Below are 22,169 nucleotides of genomic sequence, written 5' to 3'. Positions count from 1 at the left end.
ACAGAGGAAGAATTGAGTTCTTCCAGAAGAGAATTAGAACAAGAAAAACAGGAACTTCTTATTGCTTCTGAATAGCTCTCATCAAAGATTAGATAGATGGGTCATGAGAGGAAATTAAAGAAAGGTTTTTAGGGAGTTTTTGTTTTGTTTTTGCTTTTTAACTATCCATTTTGAGTTCACTATTGCCTTTCTATGTCTCTTTTAATAAAAATAATCACTTTGTTAGACTACAAACTAGCCTATTTACAGTTGTGGGTTCATATCATAATTTGGACCTTCTCCCTGCTGTCTATCTTACAGCTCCTCCTAGTCTTTAATCTGCCAGTAATATAGCTAACAGAAGGGCTGGTTTATCCTTGTCACTACACTAACAAGGATAAAATACTCATACAATTAGAACTGGAAGAAGCCTTAAAGATTATCTAGTCCAGCCCCCTTATTCTGCAGTTGATGAGACTGAGATCTAGAGAGATTGGGACCTGCCCAAAGTCAGAGTACACAGGGAGATTTGAACACAGGTCTTCAAACTTAACATTATGCCATGCTCCTTAGAGCATATGAGACTCAGAGTAAGATGTACTTCAGGTTGCCATACTCTTATGATTAACTTATCTGCAATGAATTAGTCCTCCACCCACCCACAGAGTCTTCTTGCCTTAACCCTCCTCTATAATCAGAAATATATATTTTCAGTGTAGTTAACAATCCTTGGAAATGGTCTTTGGTTATGGAAATTTGTTAATTGTTAATTCAGTCCTTTCCAACCACATTAAGTTCAACTGCACACAAGGCCCAATGCTATCCCCTAAATCTAGAAGGCCAAAAGTAACATTGGGAGCATTGTAAGCAGCATTCCAAGGAATATAGGGTTTGATTAAGGGGTTAGGAGGGGGAAAAAAATGACATTTACACAGAAAAGTAAATAAAAACTACATGCAAAATAAATTGAAAGTAACTCCAAAGTAGGGAGGACACAGATATTCTGTGAAAGGAATGTGGATCTGTGTAGGTCTCAGGTTGCCAAGGTTCATCAAGTCTGTGTAAGAAAAAGAATTGACAAAACACTTAACATATAAAATCTTCTTTGATCCATGACCCAGACAACTATCTTTGTTGGCCTCAACCTAGGAAACAGTATTTTAGAAAGGAAGGGGAAAAACCAGACTAAAAACAAATGTTTGATGGTGGGTTCATTCCCAGATACCCTAAAAACAGGTCCCTTTGGGAATGGTTGTGTCACATTCTTATGCTCCAATCCACCACCACATTCCCCAAGGGCTTTCTAATGTCACAGGATCCATGTGGACTCCCAGGGCAGAAAACCAACAAGCCAACTTTATGAATGGTGAATAAGTCAGTTAGCACATATGGGGCAATGAGAGCAGTCTACATGGTGGGAGGGAAAGAAGAACCGTGGTGGTGGGGGGTGGGGAGAGGGGGAAGGTCCAAATTCCAAATTCCATTCAGAACAAGTAAGTGAGTCACCTCTCTATCCAGCCAGATTTCACTATAGGACAAAATCCAAACAAGCAGGGGCTGATATTTACAGAAGTGATTTCAACACCAAGGAGTGAAAGCACTACAAAAGAACACAGTAGATTCTGTGGACAGATCATGGTCAGACCACACTCAGGTTCCATGGTTTCCCTCTTCTCTTAGGTTGCCAGAGAACTTAAACAGCCCTAACCTGACAACCAGGAATGAAAGTTCTTTCTGGGGGGCCTAGACAGAGGTTGGAGGGAATACCAAGATTTCATGGATACCGAAAACTAATGGTGTCAAATTCAGATTGAAATAAGCACCAAAAAATATACAGCTATAAAAGCACCAGCCTTGGAGTCAGGAGTACCTGGGTTCAAATCCAGTCTCAGACACTTAATAATTATCTAGCTGTGTGGCCTTGGGCAAGCCACTTAACCTCATTTGCCTTGCAAAATAAAAGAAAAAAAAGAAAAAAAAGAAAGAAAGAAAGAAGTGCCACTAAATCACCCATGAGGATCCCCCCAGGCTGCATATTGACTTGAAAATTTACATATTAGCATTATCTATATTTTATCGTATTTTTATTTCTTTTGTTAATTATTTCCCAATTATATTTTAATATTTTTTCTGCACTTGGGAGCATTGTAGGCAGCTTTGCAAGTTGTGTGTTTGACACCTCTGCAAGATGTGTGTTTGACACCTCTGCTGTAAACCATCTTTTCTTCCTACTAAACCATGGATACAGTAAAGTCCCAGCGACTTTTCTTGAGATTATCATTACTAGTAAAAAGGTATCAGGCTACTTAATCACCCTCAGATGGAAGCAAAGAAAGGTGTTTGCAGTATTCTCTGACACCCTAGACAGTGGTAATCTGGTTTATAGCCTAACAAAGCAACACGACAGCTACTCCTCAGCCTAGCACTGGAGAGTTTAAGTGTCATAAATTAAGAGGTCTGAGTAAGTGTTTTTCCTCACCACCTTAATTTTATGAAGTGTTGTAAATTTTCCAGGCCACCCCTTAACACACCAGCACTTCCATTGTCCTCATGTGTGCCCAAGTGCCCTGAACAACATTTCAATTCAGTCATGGATCTTCCAGCTATAAGCATTTTCTTTGATTTTGACAGATGTGTCTGTTCAGGCTTCAGAAATAAGAAGCCTGAACAGTATTGTGCCCAATAGTTCTCAGAGCATCTTGACAAGGGAGCACAAATTAAAGTGGTCTAATTTCCGATGTAAATAATGAAAGGATGGGAGGTGGTGGTGCAGTGTGTAGGGTATGTATTGCTTCTGTTAGGAAAAATAAGACAGTGCAAATAAGCAGTCTTCTAACCAGACAGTCCTGATAGGTAAATCTATTAGGATATATAGTCAATTGATTTTTTTTGTAGGCTTTCCTGCAAAGCTGTGGTTCTTTATCTCCTCCAGATACTAATTCAAACTGATTATATCCATTCTCCATTTGGGAAAAACTGAAACAACAATGTATATTCTACTTTGCTCACAGCAGTCATGAGGAAGACCCAAAATCTAACTGATTGTTTTGAGTTTCAGGTGACAGAGGAAGATAGGGAAGCAGAAGAGGAAGTATTTTCACTGAGCTCTCTGCAAAATACTTTCTCTAAAAAGTTTATTATGTTTATGTGCTCTGTCATAAACATGATACCTAAAAATATTTTTGTTTTCACCTTTTCTCTGATAAAGGATTTTCTTCGAAACATTCCAGGAAGTATTTTTTCATCTGATCTCTTTGACCAATGGGTCTGCATCATGGATCAAGGGAATGATGAAGAGAAGATAAACACAGTTCAGAGGTATTTGGGTCACTCCTCAAAAAGTATCTATGCATAAAGGATACTCTGGGAATGGGAAAGAATTTCAGTTTATGAGTTTGTCTGCTAAAAGAGAAAGCTTTTTACTACTTCAAACTCTTGGAGAGTCACTTTAAAATTAGATGGAAAAATTCCACTGTCACTGTTGATGTGGGACACAGAACCTATCAAAGTCTCCAAGTATTTGAATCTGAAACAAATATATGTGATTAAAATCCCTCATGTATCATTGTATTATTTTTGCATTGTTATTGTATTGTATCAATTGTATGTATCAATCATGTAGAAGTCCCATCCTACTAGGATAAAGTACATATATGACGAATCAGATGGCATAGACCTCATCAACTGACAAGTTTTGTCTTTGCTGGACCCAGAGGCCAAGGAAATTATGAATTTTAGAATTATTAGCCACCAAAAATTCCCTATCCAATGGGAAAATTCTGGAAAGACTGGTCCATAATGTGAAGCATCTGCAAGGATCACTAACATGTTTGTATCACATTAGATATGTCTCCTCAGCACAATTTTTTTTTCTCAGATATTTTCTAAATTTGAATATTTGATCACCCACTCACTATCATTTATAGAAACTCCCTGCTTTAGAACTGAAGCCAATGTCAGAAAAGGAGAAAGGCATAGAATGGGAGGGGGATGGAGAGGCTGAAATTAGGGGGGAGAACTGAAAATCACCCAAAACCATGGCCATGACTCAAAAATCTGGAAGATGTTATTCAGTAATGCCAGGCTCCAAAACACACAGATCTTCAGTTAGTAAACTAAACCTACCATGTGCCAGGCAGGGCAGATAGCTAGCACAGTGGATGGAGTGCCAGGTCTGGAGTCAGGAAGACTGAACTTCCCCAAGTTCAAATCTGACTTGAGATACTTACTAGCTGTGTGACCTTGGACAAGTCGCTTAATCCTGTTTGCCTTACTCTCCTTCTCTATAAAATGATCTGGAAAGGGAAATGGCAAACCATTCTAGTATCTTTGTCAAGTAAATCCAAATGGAGTCACCAAGAGTCAGATATAATTGAACAACCATCATGTGCCAAACTCTCTGCTGAGCTCTAAAGGATAAACGGTTGATCATGGTCCAGTTCATTTACAAGTTACATGTTAATATGGGTTCAGAATTCTCACTAGGAAGTTGGATCACAGTTTCCTACCTGGAGTATGAAGGCTTAATTAAAGAACTAGAGTCAAAGAAAAGGAACAAACTCACATGAGAAAGTGAAGCAAGGAAGAAAAGTGACTTTTGCCCAAGCAGATTGTAGAAATCAGAGGAAATAAAGAATGAATTCTTTGGATAACCCTAGGAGCATTAACTGGCAAAAGTTGGCTCTCACTTATAGATACCATGCCAATGTTGCTCCCTTGGAAATGAAGTAACACATTAAATGTAATTGCTGTTGAATTTCATCACTAAGTTTTTGTAAATTTTTTATTTCACTATATTCTGGAATATTACAGGGCTATTGTTGAGAGGTGTGTGTGTGTGTGTGTGTGTGTGTGTGTGTGTGTGTGTGTGTGCCTGTGTGTAAATTCAGTTGTGAATAAAATTTACCTAAGTTAAACCACATTGTACTGGATTCGGAAAAATATTCCAGGAAGTATGTTTTTACAACATAGACATTTCTACATTCTTTCGCACTTTCATTGGATTGTGAGCATAGCATTTGAAAAATACATTGTTCTCTTTTCTTTTTTTAAACAAGTTCATAAACCAAATGATTTTGTTTAAAAACACTTTTTCTCCCTATCCAATTTATAGGCTAATAGAGCAGCTTCCTAGAGCCAATGTTGTTCTCCTGCGGTATCTTTTTGGAATGTTACATAGCATAGAGCTACAATCTTCTTCCAATCAAATGACGGCCTTTAATCTGGCAGTGTGCATTGCTCCCAGCATACTTTGGCCACCATCTTCTGCCAGTCCTGAACTAGAGAATGAATTCACTAAAAAGGTACCTTGAGTTTAATTCTTTTCTAAGCATTTATGGACCCTCCCAATATTTTAAATATGAATACCAATTCTTAAAGATTTGGAATATACATATAAATAGTGAATTAAAAGTTGTAATTTATCCAGATAGCATTTAATCTGGAGTTTTTTTCATCCCAGTCTTCAACAGGAGGGTTGCGAAGAAGTCAAATAGTAATAGCAATGGGGTCATTTCTCCCCTTCGAGCTCAGGGAGGTAGAATAGCACCTGAACTGTGGAGAGAAAAGACTCCTATGTTGCCTTTCGACATTCATCACTGTGCTTGGTGCTGGAGATGCCAGGATAAAAACAAAACAGTTCTTGATCTCATGGAACTTAACATTATAATGGAAAGACATACACACACATACACACACACACACACACACACACACACACACACACATATAATGTCCATGTGTATGGATATATGTATGGATATATATGTATGTGTGCGTATGTATAAGTATATGCAAAATACAGATATATGGTCATTTGGAAGAGGGGGCAGAGCAACTCAAAGCTGGTGGAATCAGGAAAGGCCCTTGAACTGAACTTTCAAATGGTATTGTTAACACTCTTATCATTTCTGGACATACTCCTGGCTATCCTAGCTTTGTGTAAGCTGAGTAATAGTCCAAGGTCATACTAAGGAAGCATCATTCACTTATACTTACATGCATATATAGAGCCCACAATAAGGGCCATATACATGAATGGATAGATAGATGATAGATAGATACATAGATACATAGATAGATAGATATGCATGCAGCCCAAAATGGGGCTAGACAGACAAATCACACATGCACACACACACACACACACACACACAAATACACACACAAACACACCCATCCCTCTTGGCCAGGCAGATGATTGCTTCCAACTGTCTTCACCCCCTTCAACCAAACTACAGAAACTATTCCTTCACAGGTTTGGGATTTCTCATTCTCTTTGGTACTCAGGTGAATTACAGTGATTATTATCTGCTTAGTATTTTACAAAACAATAAGAAATGAACTCATTCTTATCTTTCTAAATATGCATTAATGTTATCTTATTTTTATAGGTATAGATACTAAAGCACTAGGATTAGATATTCTGGAAAGCCTATAATTTTATAGTTTTAAGTCTAAGGATTAAAAATAAAAAGTAGTCTTGAATCATTTTCTCTACCCTCCATACTCAAGCTACTACTAAGAAACTTGCAAGTTTTCTCTGTCTTCTTTTGTATTTTTATGAGATTGAGAAGGCATCTATCAAACAGGAGCACAGACTATGAAAAATGCCACCTCATTTTTGCTTTTTCTGTTACAGGTCTCTCTACTTGTACAATTTCTAATTGAAAATTGCTGCAGGATATTTGGAGAAGAAATCACTTCTCTTTTGAGAGATATTTCAATCAGCTGTGACAGAGACAATGCTCCAGGTAACATGAATCATTGGATTGTTTTTTCCCCCTAAAAATATACCTTATAGCTGCCAGCTGCTTCACCATCATTTTTACAAGACCTCCAAATCATGTATCAGCTTCATATGAGAATCTTCTATGTTTCTAGTGAGGTGCCATTCAGAAGTATATTAGAAAAGTATAAGACATAACCCTTCCTTAGAGGAGCTAATAATGGCTGGGGGTGTTTATCTTTAATTTTGGCAAGGAAGAAGTAAGTAGGCAACATAAAATGTCAGTAAAAACACTAAATTATGAGTCTATAGACCTAACTTCTCATTAGTCTTGGGTATGGCACTCATTTGTTCTGTGACCTTTGATGATTCATTCATTCTCTTTGCACCTCAGTTTCATCTGTAAAATGAAATGTCTTAGCTAGATTATCTCCAAGATCCTTTTTGAGGGAAAGCTACAGGATTTTCTCTACACCTCCTAGTTACCATCTCCCTGTAAAGCTTGGGGTTGACAAAGGCATTATCTGGACACTTCTGGCATGAATCTCCTTCTGTTTTTTATTTGTTCTTTGCTTTGTGACTCATCTTTATTACATTGAGAAAATCTTATTAAAGGGAAATCCATTTAGTCAAGAGCTTGGATAGGCAGAGGACAAGAAGTGTGACTGCCAAAATAACTAATGTTCTAGTTCTTCAACTAAAATAGGGAATGATTGTAAATTACTCCTTTTCTTCTGAGGAAACATTTGAAAAGTACTTCAGCAAACAAAAACCATGTAAGAAGATGGGTTTTTTAGTTATCTTTTTAAAAATGTGTAAAAGGAAAGTTATATTATCACCATGATTTTATAATAGGTACTTATTAAGCACCTACTATGTGAGCTATAAATTAACCCAGTCTTAATTCTTTGACAGGTATGTCTGGCTTCCAAATGAATGACTCTTCCTATGACAGCTTAGAAAATGAGCTGAATGATGAGGTAGATGCTCCTTGCAGTGACCTGGTAAAGAAGCTGGGTCAGGACAGCCGTAGTATGGACTCTGTCTTAACACTGAGTGACTGTGATTTGGACCAACCTGAATCAGAAGGCATTTTAACTTTGAGTGATTTTGACTTGGACCAGCCTAAAAATGAAGAAATTCAACTGAAGCACCGTTCTAAATCCAAACCATTGAGCATTCCAGTGGCATCTTGCAGTAAAGTTTCAGCACAAGACTGTCCCAAGAACATGTCGGTTGGCACAAACACACTTGGTTACTTGTCCACAGCTGCAGCAGATGCCCTGAAAAACTGGAGGAGACACAGGCGCTGTTCTGAACCCAGTATAGACTACCTGGATTCCAAACTCACCTATCTCAGGGAGTTCTATCAGAAGAAGCTCCGTAAATCCAGCTGTGATGCCATTCTCTCCCATCGAGATGAAGATGGTCACAAACAGCCTCAGCCCTCACAAAGAGGGGACCAAAAGATTAGTCCAGTAATTCCAACTGAAGCAGAGAAGAAAAATACCACAAATCAAAATGTTAAGAAAAAAGGTTTTTTTAGTCATGAAGGTACTCCAGTGAGACTTCCTTTCAAATCCAAACCTGTGACTATTTCTGTGGCATCCTTCAGTAATATTTCATTACAGGATCATTCTAAGAGCCAAACCATTGGACCTGATCATTCTCAATACTCCCCATCAAACACAGCACTTGAACTCAAAAGTTTGCAAAGGCATAGGCGTTGCTCAGAGCCAAACATTGACTACCTAGACTGCAAGCTCACCTATCCCAGGGGGGTTTCTCCAAAGAACGTTCACAAGACAAGCTGTGATGTTGGCCTCTCTCTTGGAGATGAGGATTATCTCAAGCGCCATCAGTCTTTGCAAGTTGAAGGTCAAAAACTGATTAATCAGAGTTTGATTATGGGGATTGAGGTGGGTAAGAGTAATGCCTCAAACCAAAATGTAGAAAAGATGTTGCCTGTTATTCCCCCACGGTTTAATGTTTGCTCAAGAACTAGCTATTCTAGTTTGTCATCACCAGGCACATCACCATCTGGTTCTTCGGTGAGCTCTCAAGACAGTGCTTTTTCTCAGATTTCTGAACACTCAGTCTTTATTCCTACAGAAACCTCTTCACCAGTTGATTGCACTTTTTCATCCCTAAGGAAACAGGGGGAACTCTCTCCTGATTTCTGCAGCCCTTTTTCTGGGATACTCAATCCTTCCCCAGGATCAGCCAGCAACCACCCACTTTGTATTAAAAAAGACAGTGCAGAGTGGTCTTCTCAAATGCATCCCTTAACTCTTCAACCTAGCACCTGGTTAAGGAATGGAGTAGCCACTTTGAAAAACTGGTCCCTCAAAAAGAAGACAAAGGCAACTAGACAAGAGAGAAAGAAAGCAAATTCCCTGAAAGGAGCCTTGGAGCAGCCAACATGTTCTTCTGAAGTCTCAGAATCCTGTCTACTCCAAGAAAGACTGGTGGATGCCCCTCTGAGAATCTCCAACCTAGACAATGCTGTAGAAATAGATGACCCGTGTAATCCCTATATCTGCCAGGACTCTGAGGATCTGGGTAGCTCTCTAATTACTTCAGTGGAAAAAAGACTTCAGCTCCTTATGAATCCAACCAAGGAAGTGGAGGATGATAGCCAGTGTTCTCCTGGTGCTCAAGCCCCTGAGACTCCCTCACTCAGCAGCTCTTTAGGGAACACACAGAGCCCAATCCCTGGTGCTGAGTGTCCAGAGACTGCAATAGCTTGTAGTGACAGGCTCGGGCACAGAACCAAAGACATTTAACCAAAGACTGTGACATCCACTGGAATGGCTGGTTCAATAACTTAAAGACGATAGGTGCAGATTCCTTAAAAAATGTTTGGTGTAGGTTGCCAGAGGACAACCACAGTTTACTTTTAGCATAATAAAAGGATTTTCTTTGAGAGGTATTAAAGTCCTTTGTGGGAGAGGGAAAGGGAATGTTATTTCCTCTGTATTCTAAATTTGAGTCATTGGGCTGGCTGTTTGGGTAGCTCTTTTATAGTCCAGTGAAATGAATCCCTATTTATGTATATTCTGAGATATTCAGATCATCCTGAAAGAAGAAGCAGACTGAACTGAGGGAAGGCTTGGGTCAACATATATTGACCAGCAGCCCTAACCTAAGATCAAGAAACTACTAATTAAGCCAGGTGGGAACAGAGGAGTCAGAAATCATTCCTATTCCATGAGGTGTTTGTATTGAGGGCGCAAAAAGAGTTGGAATTGAAGAAAATTCAGGGGAGCATTGACTATCCACACACTATTAATACAATAACAACTAAGGAATCTGGTCATTGTCTTTAACTGTGGGGTCATAGTATCTCTAGCTAGAAGGAACTCTGTATCTAGTCCAATCTCCTCTTTTTATAGATGAGACAGAAACTCAGAATGATTAAGTGAGACTTACCCATATCACATAGATAATAACTGGCAGAGCCAGGTTTTGAACCCACACCCTCCCTTTGAAAGGGAAAAAATGTATATAAATGACACCCCCCTCAAAAAATTCACAAAAGTATGATGCAAGAATATTTACTGTGAAAGTTTTTTTTTAATTATTACTTTCCATTTGAGTTAAGATGTTTTCCCTATTTTTATTATTGCTGCTCTCATCCTCTTGGTCACTTTCATTGTTTTCTTATGGGAAGTATGATTCCAAGCTGCACTCAGGTTTTGGACAAGTTAGATTTGGAGGAAGAGATAGCCTGATAATTCACAAAGACCCCAAAAGTTAGAGCTATGAGGAGAAAGGTTGGCACAGGTCAATGATTCCCATAAGTTCTTCCTAGGTCAGGATATCAATGAGAGAAACTTCAGTCTTCCCTGGCCTTGTGGAAAATCTCCTTCCTAGAAGAGCACTTTGTTTAAATCTCTCATAAGATTCATCCCGTCCTCCTTTGTAACTGATGGCTCCATGTGTACTTCTTCCTGTGCCTAAATTGTTATTTCCTCAAGAACCAGATGGAGTCTTCACTGCAGTCCTTTCAGGGCTTCCAGCAAGGGCGGTGCCTTGCACACTGTGGGTGCCTGATCAACATTTGTTTCATTGACTGGATATCTTGTCCATTGTAATTCAAAAGTGATACCATTTTTATGGCATCTGGCTGAATCAGTATCTGAGGCTGATGTAGGGCCATGTTTCTGCTCATTTTGAACACTGTCATTTGTTCAGAATGCTGAAAATATTGTTCCTTGTGACTCTGAATATCATTTCCCAAGCTGTCCAAAACATTTGTTCAAGAAGAGCTGTCCCATCCCTATTATTGCTTCTAGGGATATCTGGGGATTCTGAAAGCAAAGATGAGAAGTTTGGAAAGAAACACCTATAATATGCTACAGGAAGGAAGGCACACCCTGCCTCTGCCTTTTTGTTTCCCAAGAAGTTTTCTGCATTCTGACCACTTCAAATTTATGGAAAATGAAAATTTTGGTCTTCATTATTTTAAATGCGACTCATTGGGCACTTGGATTCCCATAGGGAATTCTCACTTGTGATTCTCCTCAACTGGTAGCTCCATTACCTAGTTTTGCCATCCAAAAATGAACATTTACTCACAGTGTTCTTACCTCCTGAAAGTCAGTCTTAAATGGAACTGCCTCCATAGTTTTTCCACAAAGTTCAACCTTTCAGCCTTATGATGTTACCTTCCCATTATCAGGCATATCTCAATACTACCCATGAAAAATTGCACTGAATTCATTTTGTCACTTTGTTCTACCACCAAACGAATGGCTTGCCAGGAATCAGCCATTTCCCATGATCTTCTTCCAGTCAGTTAATAGGAAGCTCTCAACCCAAGCATCTCTTAATCTGCTATTTACTATCAGACATATTCTCTTACCCAGATTGCATTTTTCAATGCCAGAACAGTTTTCTCCAAGGCAACAAAAATTCTTTTTTTACTGTATGCCAGAACAGAGTTTTCTCCAAGGCAACAAAAATTCTTTTTTACTGTAAGTGCTGCTTCCTTCTGTTAATTTCAACTCAATTCAGCTCCTTTTCTGTTTAAGATGTGGCCCTGTTTCTGCCCACAAGACCATGGTTCCCTGCCATTAGTAAGCATAATCTCTAAAGTTGGCCTGGTCAAACTTGGAAAGATCCCCATTCTTTAAACACTGGCCATTTCAGTCAAAGATTGGATGCCAATTTTGCCCTAGGACCACTTATATTAAGCCTCCTAAGTGTCTCTGTGTCTGTGTATGTCTTGCGGTATAGTTATTATAATGTCTGTGAAATTACCAGAGGCTTCCATTGCCATAAGGAAATGCTGCTCTCAAAGCTGTGGATGGGAATGTGGTGATTGTGGCTTGTAATATTCTCTTGGAAAGAAATTGCCCTCTGCTTAGGAAAATTTTGGTTCTACAGTTCAAATCTTTTCCATTAATTTCATAAGAGAAAAAAAAATCCAACAACCTGATTTAAGGAAATATTGTTAACTAGATTCCAAGTCTCATCAGTAACCATTCCTACTGGGTATAAATCATCTGTTGTGCTCCCTTAGCCATTCTCTTGATGTTTAAATGTGAATAGTTTGTTAATATGGCTGTAAAGTGTCCAATTGTATGATTCGCAGGCAGAACACACGTCATTTTATTATACTGTCATCTTATAATATATTAAACTGATGCTTTATCTAAGATGCTTTGAGTTTGTATAATATATCTTGATAAATTTTCCTACCATATGTTATGGAATAAATGTGTATTTTTGTACTTGCAGAAACTGCTGCTAACTTAAAGTTGTCTGGTTGTAAAGGCACTGATGATAGATATGTATGAAGTCCATGCTGTATATTAAAATAAAAACAACATCTGCAAAGTCAAAGATAGCCAGTAAGTTAGTTAATAAGCATCTATTAAGTGCTTACTTAATTAAATTCCAAATATTAATTCATAAAAAAGAAATAAGCATTGGGATTACAGAGAAAGGCAAAATGAGTCCCTCCAGAAGCTAACAGCCTAATTGAGGTTGGAGGGAAGACAACATGCAAACAACTATGTAATGTAAGAGATTTACAGGGTAAATTGGAGGTAATCTCAGAAGGAAGGTGTTAGTTAACCTTAGGAGGGACTGAGAAAGACTTCTTGCAGAAGGGGTAATTTTAGCTGAAACTTCAAGAAAGTCAGAAAAGCCAAGAAGTATGGATAATGGGGGGGGGGGGGGAGAAGAACAGGTGTGGCTGGGAAACAATCAAGGAAAATGCAATGGGAAAAGGACCAATGGTGTCTGAAGTAGCAAAGGAACCAATGTTATATTTTGATGTGCAAAGAGGGAAGTAAAATGTAAGAAGACTGGAAAGGTAGGAAGCAACCAAGTTATGAACAGCCTTAAAAACCAAACAAAGGATTTATTATTTGATTCTGGAAGATCAGTAGAGTTTATTAAATGGAGGAGGGCTAACATACTCAGACCAACTTTTCTGGTAGACAGCTTTGTTAGCTAGAGGGGAAAGAGGCTTGATGTGGGGGAAACTAACCTGAAGACTCTTGCACTAATCCAGGAGTGAGGACCTGCACCAGAATGGTAGCAGTCAGAGGAGAGAAAGGATCATAGCAGAGAAATATTTTGAAGGCAAATTCAAAAGGACCTGGCATTGGTGACTGGGAAATAACACTACTTTTTGTAGTTTGTTTTGTAAGAGTTTGGGCTCAATTTTCTGTTTACTATCTGTGGAAATTTAGAGAACATGAAGAAGTCAGAGCCATGTCCCAGAATTTCCAAGGTCCTTCAAATTGTAATATTCCAAGTATTTGGGTCATAATTTGAGATATGTTACAAAGCAGTCTAATGTAGGAGTTGGGTTTGGGGTTTGGGGTTTTTTTCTTTTTTTATATACAATGCTTTGTGCATTTATGAAATATTGACAAATTTGTAGCAAACAAGTTATATTTTAAAGACAAAAAGTCTTCATTTTTTTCTGGCACAGTGTTTTCATTGCATTCCTTGAATCTGATCTGTTACATTCTGAGCCCTCTCCTATCAGTAAAGGAAACTGTTCAGTTTTTGTGAGTATGAAAATTGGGTAAATCTGAGCCAGTCTGACCAAATTGCAGGGTTTTCTGCAGTTACATACCAGAGATGTCAATATTTGTCATTTAGTATATGTCCACATGTGTAATAACCACAAAATGATATTATCTACTAGCATTCATAGAACTTTAAGATTTATGAAGCATCTTATCTGTGGACCCTTCTCAGAACAATATTTTTAAATGCATAAAATATATTTCATGTTTGAATTATATTAAAAATATAGTTATCAAAATATTTAGAAACATTTGCAATATTGTGATATATCTAGTGGTAGTTCTATTTTCCAAGTAATGACAAAGATAAAAGATATTTCTAGAGATCTGCGATAACAGAAATGTAATATGAAAATAATTGATTTCTATTGGTGACAAAATCATAGTCTGCTAATACTACTGTGGTTTATTGCCTCTGTTCATAAGTGAAGAAAATTAAGCAATTTTAGAAGTTAAGTGAAAATAAAGATTTTTTTTCTCAATCAAGTTGTGAAATCCAGGAAGTCTATGGATCCCAGGATAAGGATATCTACTTGATAGCATTCCCAGCAAGGGCTTTTGTAGTATCTGCTAGGCAACTATTTTCCAAAATAATCCTTTCCTTTTGGGGGTGAAGGGAGAACTGAATTATGAAACATCTCCTAATGAAACTTTGCAAGTTCTTTGCCATTTATGATCTTAAAAAGTTGCCTTGGGCACCAAGAGGTTAAAGTGTTTTGCCCCAGGTCACCACTCATATTAGAAGTGGAACTTGAACCCAGGTCTTCGGACCCCAGGCTGTCTTTCTATCCATGCTAACTCCCCTTTTCTAACAAATGTTCTTTCTTTTTTTTTGGAAGCAAAAAAGTTTGTTCTTGCTGTTTTGGAAGCAAAAAGTAAGCACCCTTATGGTGGGCTGAGCTTTACCAATCTGCTACAGAGATATTCAAGGGAAAATGAAAGGAATAAGCAATTATTAAGCCCTTTTAAAAATATTATCTCATTTGATCCTCAAAACAATCCTGGCAGTTAGGTACTGTTGTTATCCCCATATTAGAATTGAGGAAATGGGTAGAAAGGTAGGATTGAAACTCAGACCTTCCTGATTCCAGGACTAGTGTCACCCAATTCCCTCTCAACAACAAATAAAACAGGAAAATCACCTTGAAGGCATCCTGAAAGACCAAATCTAAGGTGAATGATTCTCTTTGGGGGCAATTAGTACTTAATGCCCAATGCAATGCATCATAAAGAAGTCCTTTTTATATTCCAACTGATACCAATGATTCACATATAGCATTTTCCATAATTTTATCTCATTTGAATCTTATAAGCAGGCCTGAGGTAAGTGGTATAAATATCTACATTTTCCACAAGAGGAAATTGAGCATCAGAGAAACCTCATTGTTGAATATCTAGTGTCAGAAACTCACTTTGATCTGGGTCTTACATTCCATTCCAGAGTTTGTTTTGCTTTTATTTTCACTGTGACACATCACTGCCCTGGAGGGTCAAAGTCACAAATCAGCTAGGTGGCACAGCCTTGGGCCTTCGAGTTCAACTCTTGACTCTCATTTGTGTGACTGGGCAAGACATATAATCTCTGCCTACCTCAGTTTTCTCAACTATAACAAGATTTGGTCCAATCACTTCATTATAACTTTCTACCCATTTCCTCAATTCTAATATGGGGAGAAACAAATGAGATAACATTTGTGAGGTCCTTAGTGATGTATAAAAGCTTATTCCTTTCATTTCCCTTCCCTTCCAGGATAAGTTGCCTCTTTTATAGCTGTAATAGGTTTGCCAATGTGGCATTTTGCTTTGAAGGGGGGAAAAATAGCACTTTTTCTTGTCTATTATAAATTTACAAAATAATTCTAGCTTATATAATTTAAGATTTCTTCCTTTTCATCTTGTGTCAGATTAGATTGAAAGGCACTGCTGGTATATAATGGATTAATGATACATTTTGCCTGTCTCAAAGAAGATAAGATCTCTCTTTTTGTATTGAGATCTCCAGTTTATGTGTTTTTTTTTAACAGGATGCTAACCCATCTTTTCTTAAACCTGCTATTTTTTAATGAATTAGGGGGAAAACAGTTCAGTATAAATTCCTTCATGAAACAGGACAGATAAGCTCAGTAAATACTGTTTCACTGCTCCACTTCATTAAGAAGTAACCTTTTTCACTGTCTCCTTTTGAAAACAGTATCTCTGAGAAGAGTAGCAATCTGGGCTGCTCTCCCAAAGAGAAAGTACTTGATATACCATGCTCCCTAGACCAAGAGTGAGATTCTACCTTGACTGATGAATCTAACAGTATAAACCTTAATGTATTGCTTTCAGTTTTTATACAGTGGGTGCATTGAACCTGTTTGGCATAGCTTCAGATGTCTCTGGGGGAGGTAGCCAACTTAAAAATCCCAAGTAAAAATTATATCTAACCATTTTATTTCTTATGGGATAATGAGGGGGAAATCAACATCATAGTAATTTATTTTAAAGGCATACCTCTTTTAATACCATCTACATGATCCCTGGGAATACTATGTGTACACAAAATTTTTAAAGATATAGTTCAGGTTTGTAGTGGAATTTGCAGACAACTCAGAGCCATAATCTGAAAGGGAATTTGTAAATTCAGAGAAATAGAGATAAACTGATCCTGGCTGTCCACAAGGCCCTGTTGGAGACAGTCAATAGGTGCTCTTGCTGCTGTGATGTAGAACAGCTTTAGTTTACAGAGGTCTTAAATCCACTTTCATAAGCCATTTATTGATACCTAGATAAGATGTTTACAAGAGTTAAAGAAGCCACAAGTCATGTCAAATTAGATTTTGGAGACATTTATTATAATTTAAATACTAATAATCTCAATCTAGATTTGAATTTAGAATTTAGGGCAGTGATGTGGCTCAGTGGATAGAGTGCCAGGCCTGGAGTCAGGAAGACTCATCTTATGAAGGTTACTCCATTTCTTTTAACATTTACTAGTCGTGTGACCTTGGGTAAATTCCATTTAGTACTTATTGTATATTATACTTATTCCTTAGTTAATTCCATTACTTTCCCTAGTTCAAGAGATCATTAAAGAATGATTTTATTTTTAAGTAGCAAATTCTGAGGAGAAAATATAGTGTAAGGATTGAGAGTTGACCTCTAATCTGTTTGCCTTAGTTTCTTCCTTTATAAAATGAGCTGAAGAAGAAAATGGCAAACTACTTCAGTGTCTTTGCCAAAAAAAAAAAAACACCTCACATGAGGTCCCAAAGAATCAGATAAAATCAAACTTAAAAATGAATGAACACAAAATTTAGAAATCTTAAATCATAGGTCCTATCTCAGAGCAAGGTAAGAGGAAGTCAAATTGAAAATCCCAAGAAGTTCAAGTTATACCTTATCACTTTATTTCTTTTGGGATAAAGAGGGGGGAAGTCAATATCACAGTGATTTATTTTAAATGATGCTTGTCCTTTATTCTCAAGGAAGACAATGTCATCAGGATAGTGAGGCCATGACATGCACATGAATTATATTTGAGTGAAGGGTAGCTAAGTCACCAGCCTCACTTTCTCTTCCAGGGCTATCTCAGTCCAGTGGTAGCCAGGCAAGCAGGATTAAGTGACTTGCCCAAGGTCATACAAGCTAAGTGACTTGAACTCAAGTGGCGAAGATAACACCAGACCTGGAGTCAGGAGGACATGAGTTCAAATCTAACCTCACATAACTTACTAGCTGTGTGACCTTGGGCAATTTCACTTAACCCTAAACTGCCTTACATCCAAGGACATCTCCAGTTGTTCTGATTCATATCTGATCACTGGACCCAGATGGTTCCAGAGGAAAAAGTAAGGCTGATGACTTTGCACAAGTACCCCCTCACTCAAATACAATTCACTTGCTTGTTATGGTATCATCCCAATGTCATAATCTTTGAAAATAAAGGAAAAAAACAATATTGCCTTCCCTCTATTTTAGAGGTATACTTCTATTAATACTACCTACATGAACCCTGTTAAGGATATGCATATACAGAATTTTTAAAAACATTTCAAATGGATTTAAGACATTTAAAGGCAAGGAATAAATCTGTGATCTCATGGTATAGAGACTGCCTAGTAGAGGAATCTCCTTGTACCAATACCAATCAATAATTCTCTGTATCCTAGTCTTAGAGAATTGCCTGGATTTTTGAGAAGTTGTGACTTGCCAAGGGTCACATGACCAGTATGTGTCAGAGGCAGGACTTCATCTCAGATCTCCCATAGTTTAGATTAGATTGGATTAGAGATCAAGTCTCCATCCTTTACACTATATTTCCTCCTCAGAATTTTCTACTTAAAAATAAAATGATTCTTTAATGATCTCTTTGGAAAGTCATGGAATTAACTATTAGTAGCTATTTTACTAGCAATAACTTGCCTGTTATTCCCAAATATTTTTTGACTTTCTACTTTAGCATTCCAATTCCCTATTTGAATGAGACATCTTGGGGGTAGGGCGGGGAAGAGGGTGTTATTTCTAGAAGATATTGTTGATCTTAATAGAACTAAATCAACTTTGACCTCTTCAGCATCAATAATTGGATCATTAACTAGAATTACTGAGATGTTAAATGAGTTGCTTTGGATTTGAACAGGTATCAATCTGTTTTCAGATTTCAGATTTCAATCTTGAAATTAACCCTAATACTGATTTTCTTACCTTTCATTGATTATGAAGGTTACTCCATTTCTTCTAAGAAATTCTTGCCCATATTAGTATATGTAGGCAATACTAGTTAAAGATCAAATGAATTAAACACACCCATTACCATTCAATTAATTCACTGACACTCAAGATGTGATTGTTTAGTTTTTCTATGTCCTATTTGACCACATTCAGCTTATCTTGATTCATAGATATTATATTACAGGTTCCTAGGCAATATTGATTTTTACAACATCAGACTTTCCTTTTGTCACCAGATGTACCCACAGCTGAGCTTTCTTTTGATTTTGGTCCAACCACTTCATTAATTCTGGAGCTATTTATAGTTGTCCTGTACTCTTTCCCAGTAGTGTGTTGGATACCTTCTGATCTGAGAGGGGATTCTGATGTATTCTTTTTAGCCCTTTAGTACTATCCATGGGATTTTCTTGGCAAAGATGTTGATGTCTGCAATTTCTCCACTATGACTTGTCTGTCTTGGGTAACCCTGTATGGCATAGTTCATTGAGTTACACAAGCCCTTCCACCATGACAAGACAGTGATCCAGGGGGGGTCTAGAGCCAGGGGTGGGGGGGCAGCAGGGGAGGGGAGAGGCAGAAGACCTGGGTTCAAATACCAGTTTTGCTACTTGATACTCATTTAACAGAATGACTTGGCCAGTTCCTTGGTCTCTATGACACCATTTCCTTCTCTGTAAAATAAGATAATAATGACTCCTTTTTTCTCTGGCTCTGATTTTATCTCTCCATCTACACTATTTAATTAATAGATTTGTTGTGAGGGTCAAGTAAGATTAAAAATCCTTTATCAACTGTCAAACAATGTAGAGATAGCTTATCATGCCTGTACTTACATCAATAATCATAGAAATCAGAATGTGATAGTAGGAATTTGAGGTAAACATTTATGACCCTTTATTGAAGGCAAGTACAGTATAAGTAGAAATAATAAAAAAATATTAATAGCATTTATATGATGCTTTAAGGTTTGTAGTATACTATATATATGTGTATGTCTATATGAGTGTGTTATATATATATATATATATTTTATGTATATATATGTATGAATATGTATATAATTCTTGAAACATCCCTGTGAAGTAGTAGTTACTACTAAAATATCCCTACTTTAGAGATGAGAAAACTAAGAGAAAGTGACTTATAAGTCAGCATCTGAAGCAGAATTTGAACTCAAATCTTTCTAACTCCAAACTCAATGCTCTCTTCACTGATTGGCTTTGCTGTGGGTTTGGATAGAGTTCGAGGATTTTGTTTTTTGTTGTTGTTTTTTGCAAGACAGTGGGGATAAGTGGCTTGCCCAAGGCCACACAGCCAAGTAATTATTAAGTGTCTGAGGCCAGGCCGGAGTTGAACTCAAAGTACTCCTGATTCCAGGGCCAGTGCTCTATCCACTGCGCCACCTAGCCACCCCTGAGGCTGATGTTTATAACATCTATTTCTTCATCTTTAAAATGAAGACATTGGGGAACAACCTCTAAGGTCCATTCAAACTCTATTACCCCAAGATGAACCTGCTGAAGAAGTCACAAGATCATAAGAACTAAAATTTGGCATTCTAAGGGACCTGAGGTAATTGACTTGTCCAGGGGTTACACTAGTAGTTGTCTAAATCTGGATTAGAATCCAGGCACTTAAAAAAAAACACTATTATTGTAATGCATTTTCTGCTAGGTTTAGGCGAACATGATTGTTGATGGGACTAGACAAATCAACACATTTTGAGGCTGAACTGAGTCAGAAACAGAGGAAAGGAGTTCAAAGCCTATCTCTGTCACAATACTTTTTTTCAGCACTTATAACCTCTCTTGCCTGATCCCATTGTTGATTGACACATGAACTTTGATCTACTCTATTTTAACTCAGCCAGTTTATTCCTCCTTGAACCAATTTGCAGCTCTTATGAAGAGGTACTCACTATCTCCCAAGGTGGACTACTCAGACAATTTAAAACAGTTGTTCAGATACTTAAAGATAGTCATCATGTCCACCTACATCTCTTCTCCAGGCTGAACATTCTATCTTCATTCAACTGATTCTTGTTTTCCAACTGATTCATCTTAGTTGTATTTTCCGATTGATATAGACACAGAAATCCCTTCTGTATTTATCTTTTCACCAGCAGCTTTGAATGGAATCCTTTGAATTCCATGAAAACTGCCCTAGAATGAGATTCAGGTGCTGTTAGCTCTAACAGTAGCTCTAAAACCAAGCAACAGAACTATAGATTACTAGTTAATTAGTCTGTAAAGGATAATGGAGAACATTATAAGTTTGGCATGGCAGGTCATAACCGACAATACAGTAATCTGTTTCATGGTAGATTTTCCATAGGCTAAAAGAATCACCAACTCCTAACAGAAATATCTCACATCCTGGTCTCTGTTCAACTATTTTTTTTAGGTTTTTTTCGGCAAGGCAAATGGGGTTAAGTGGCTTGCCCAAGGCCACACAGCTAGGTAATTATTAAGTGTCCGAGACTAGATTTGAACCCAGGTACTCCTGACTCCAAGGCTGGTGCTTTATCCACTATGCCACCTAGCCGCCCCCATCTACGCCACCTAGCCGCCCCCCTGCTACGCCACCTAGCCGCCCCCTCTGTTAAACTATTTTTGCCTCCAATTTAAAAAAAATCCTTGTTAAGGTTCTGTATACAGCATCTATGTGAACATTTCAAGGTCACAGGAAGGTCACAAGGCAGCCCATGATATTTTTGACGATGTCAGACAAATTTCTATTGTATTACAATGATTCATACCTTTCTATGACTTACATCTAATTCTAGTTCTGTTCTCTGGAGCAACACAGAGCAAGCCTCCTACCTCAACAAAGAGATAACCCTTCAAATGCTTGAAGATGAATTATATTTCTCCTTACTTTTCTCCTTCAGGATAGTTCTTCAATGACTCCTTATATGAAATGGTTTCTAAACTACGTCAAACATCCTTTGCCTCAGAGAGTCCCTATCTTCCTTTAAGATGCAGTTCAAGTATGATCTGTATGAAATGCCCTCCTTTTCAAAACTAGCTTATATTAAACTACTTTGTACATATTTGTATTTATTAAAATCATATTTATACTGGATGTCTTTTTATGTGTACTTGCTTCTCATTACAAATAGAAACTTTCTTAACTTGTCTAAAACTAAATGTATTATCTTTTCCCCAAAATATTTCTCACCCATCCCCTTCCTTATTCTAGTAGTGGATAATATCATCCTGTCAGTCTCCCAGGTATGTATCCCAAGGGTCATTCTAACTCTTCACAATCTCTCAACCTACACCCCCACCCATATTTCAATCTATTGCCAAACTCTTCCAATTTCACCTTTGCAATGGCTCTTCAATACACCCCCTTCTCTCTTCTGACTGTCACTATGGATGATAGGCCCTCATCATCTCATATCTGAATTATTGAAATAGTCCACTGGTGGATCTGTCTGCTTCAAGTCTCTCCCCATACCAATCCATTTTCCATTCAGCTAATACAATTATTTTCCTAAAATGCAAATGGGATCATGTCTCTCCTTCTCAATCAACATCAGGAATTTCCTATTACTTCCAGGGTCAAATGCAAAATTCTAAGTTTGTCATTTAAAGCCCTTCATAACCTAGATCCTTTCTACCTTTCTAATTTTCCTACCCATTCCACCTCTACTCCACATGCTTTTTGATCCAATGTCACTGGCCTCCTGGCTG

At 37.7% G+C, this 22,169-nt stretch overlaps 1 protein-coding gene across 1 annotated transcript in view; it reads left to right on the top strand.

Annotated features, from left to right (window-relative positions):
- Positions 1-12,369, top strand: part of ARHGAP20 (Rho GTPase activating protein 20) — a 168,094-nt gene extending 155,725 nt beyond the window's left edge. The window contains exons 12-15 of the mRNA XM_074216639.1: positions 3,188-3,297; positions 5,093-5,282; positions 6,620-6,731; positions 7,622-12,369. Of these exons, the coding sequence (XP_074072740.1) occupies positions 3,188-3,297; positions 5,093-5,282; positions 6,620-6,731; positions 7,622-9,492 (2,283 nt within the window). The 3' untranslated portion in view covers positions 9,493-12,369. The remainder of the gene's footprint in view (positions 1-3,187; positions 3,298-5,092; positions 5,283-6,619; positions 6,732-7,621) is intronic.
- Positions 12,370-22,169: the final 9,800 nt, after the last annotated feature.

Source organism: Macrotis lagotis, chromosome 1 (genome assembly GCF_037893015.1).
Source record: "Macrotis lagotis isolate mMagLag1 chromosome 1, bilby.v1.9.chrom.fasta, whole genome shotgun sequence".
Lineage (NCBI taxonomy): Eukaryota > Metazoa > Chordata > Mammalia > Peramelemorphia > Peramelidae > Macrotis > Macrotis lagotis.
Note: the sequence above shows the minus strand (reverse complement) of the source record. Positions and strands in the feature narration are given on the sequence as shown.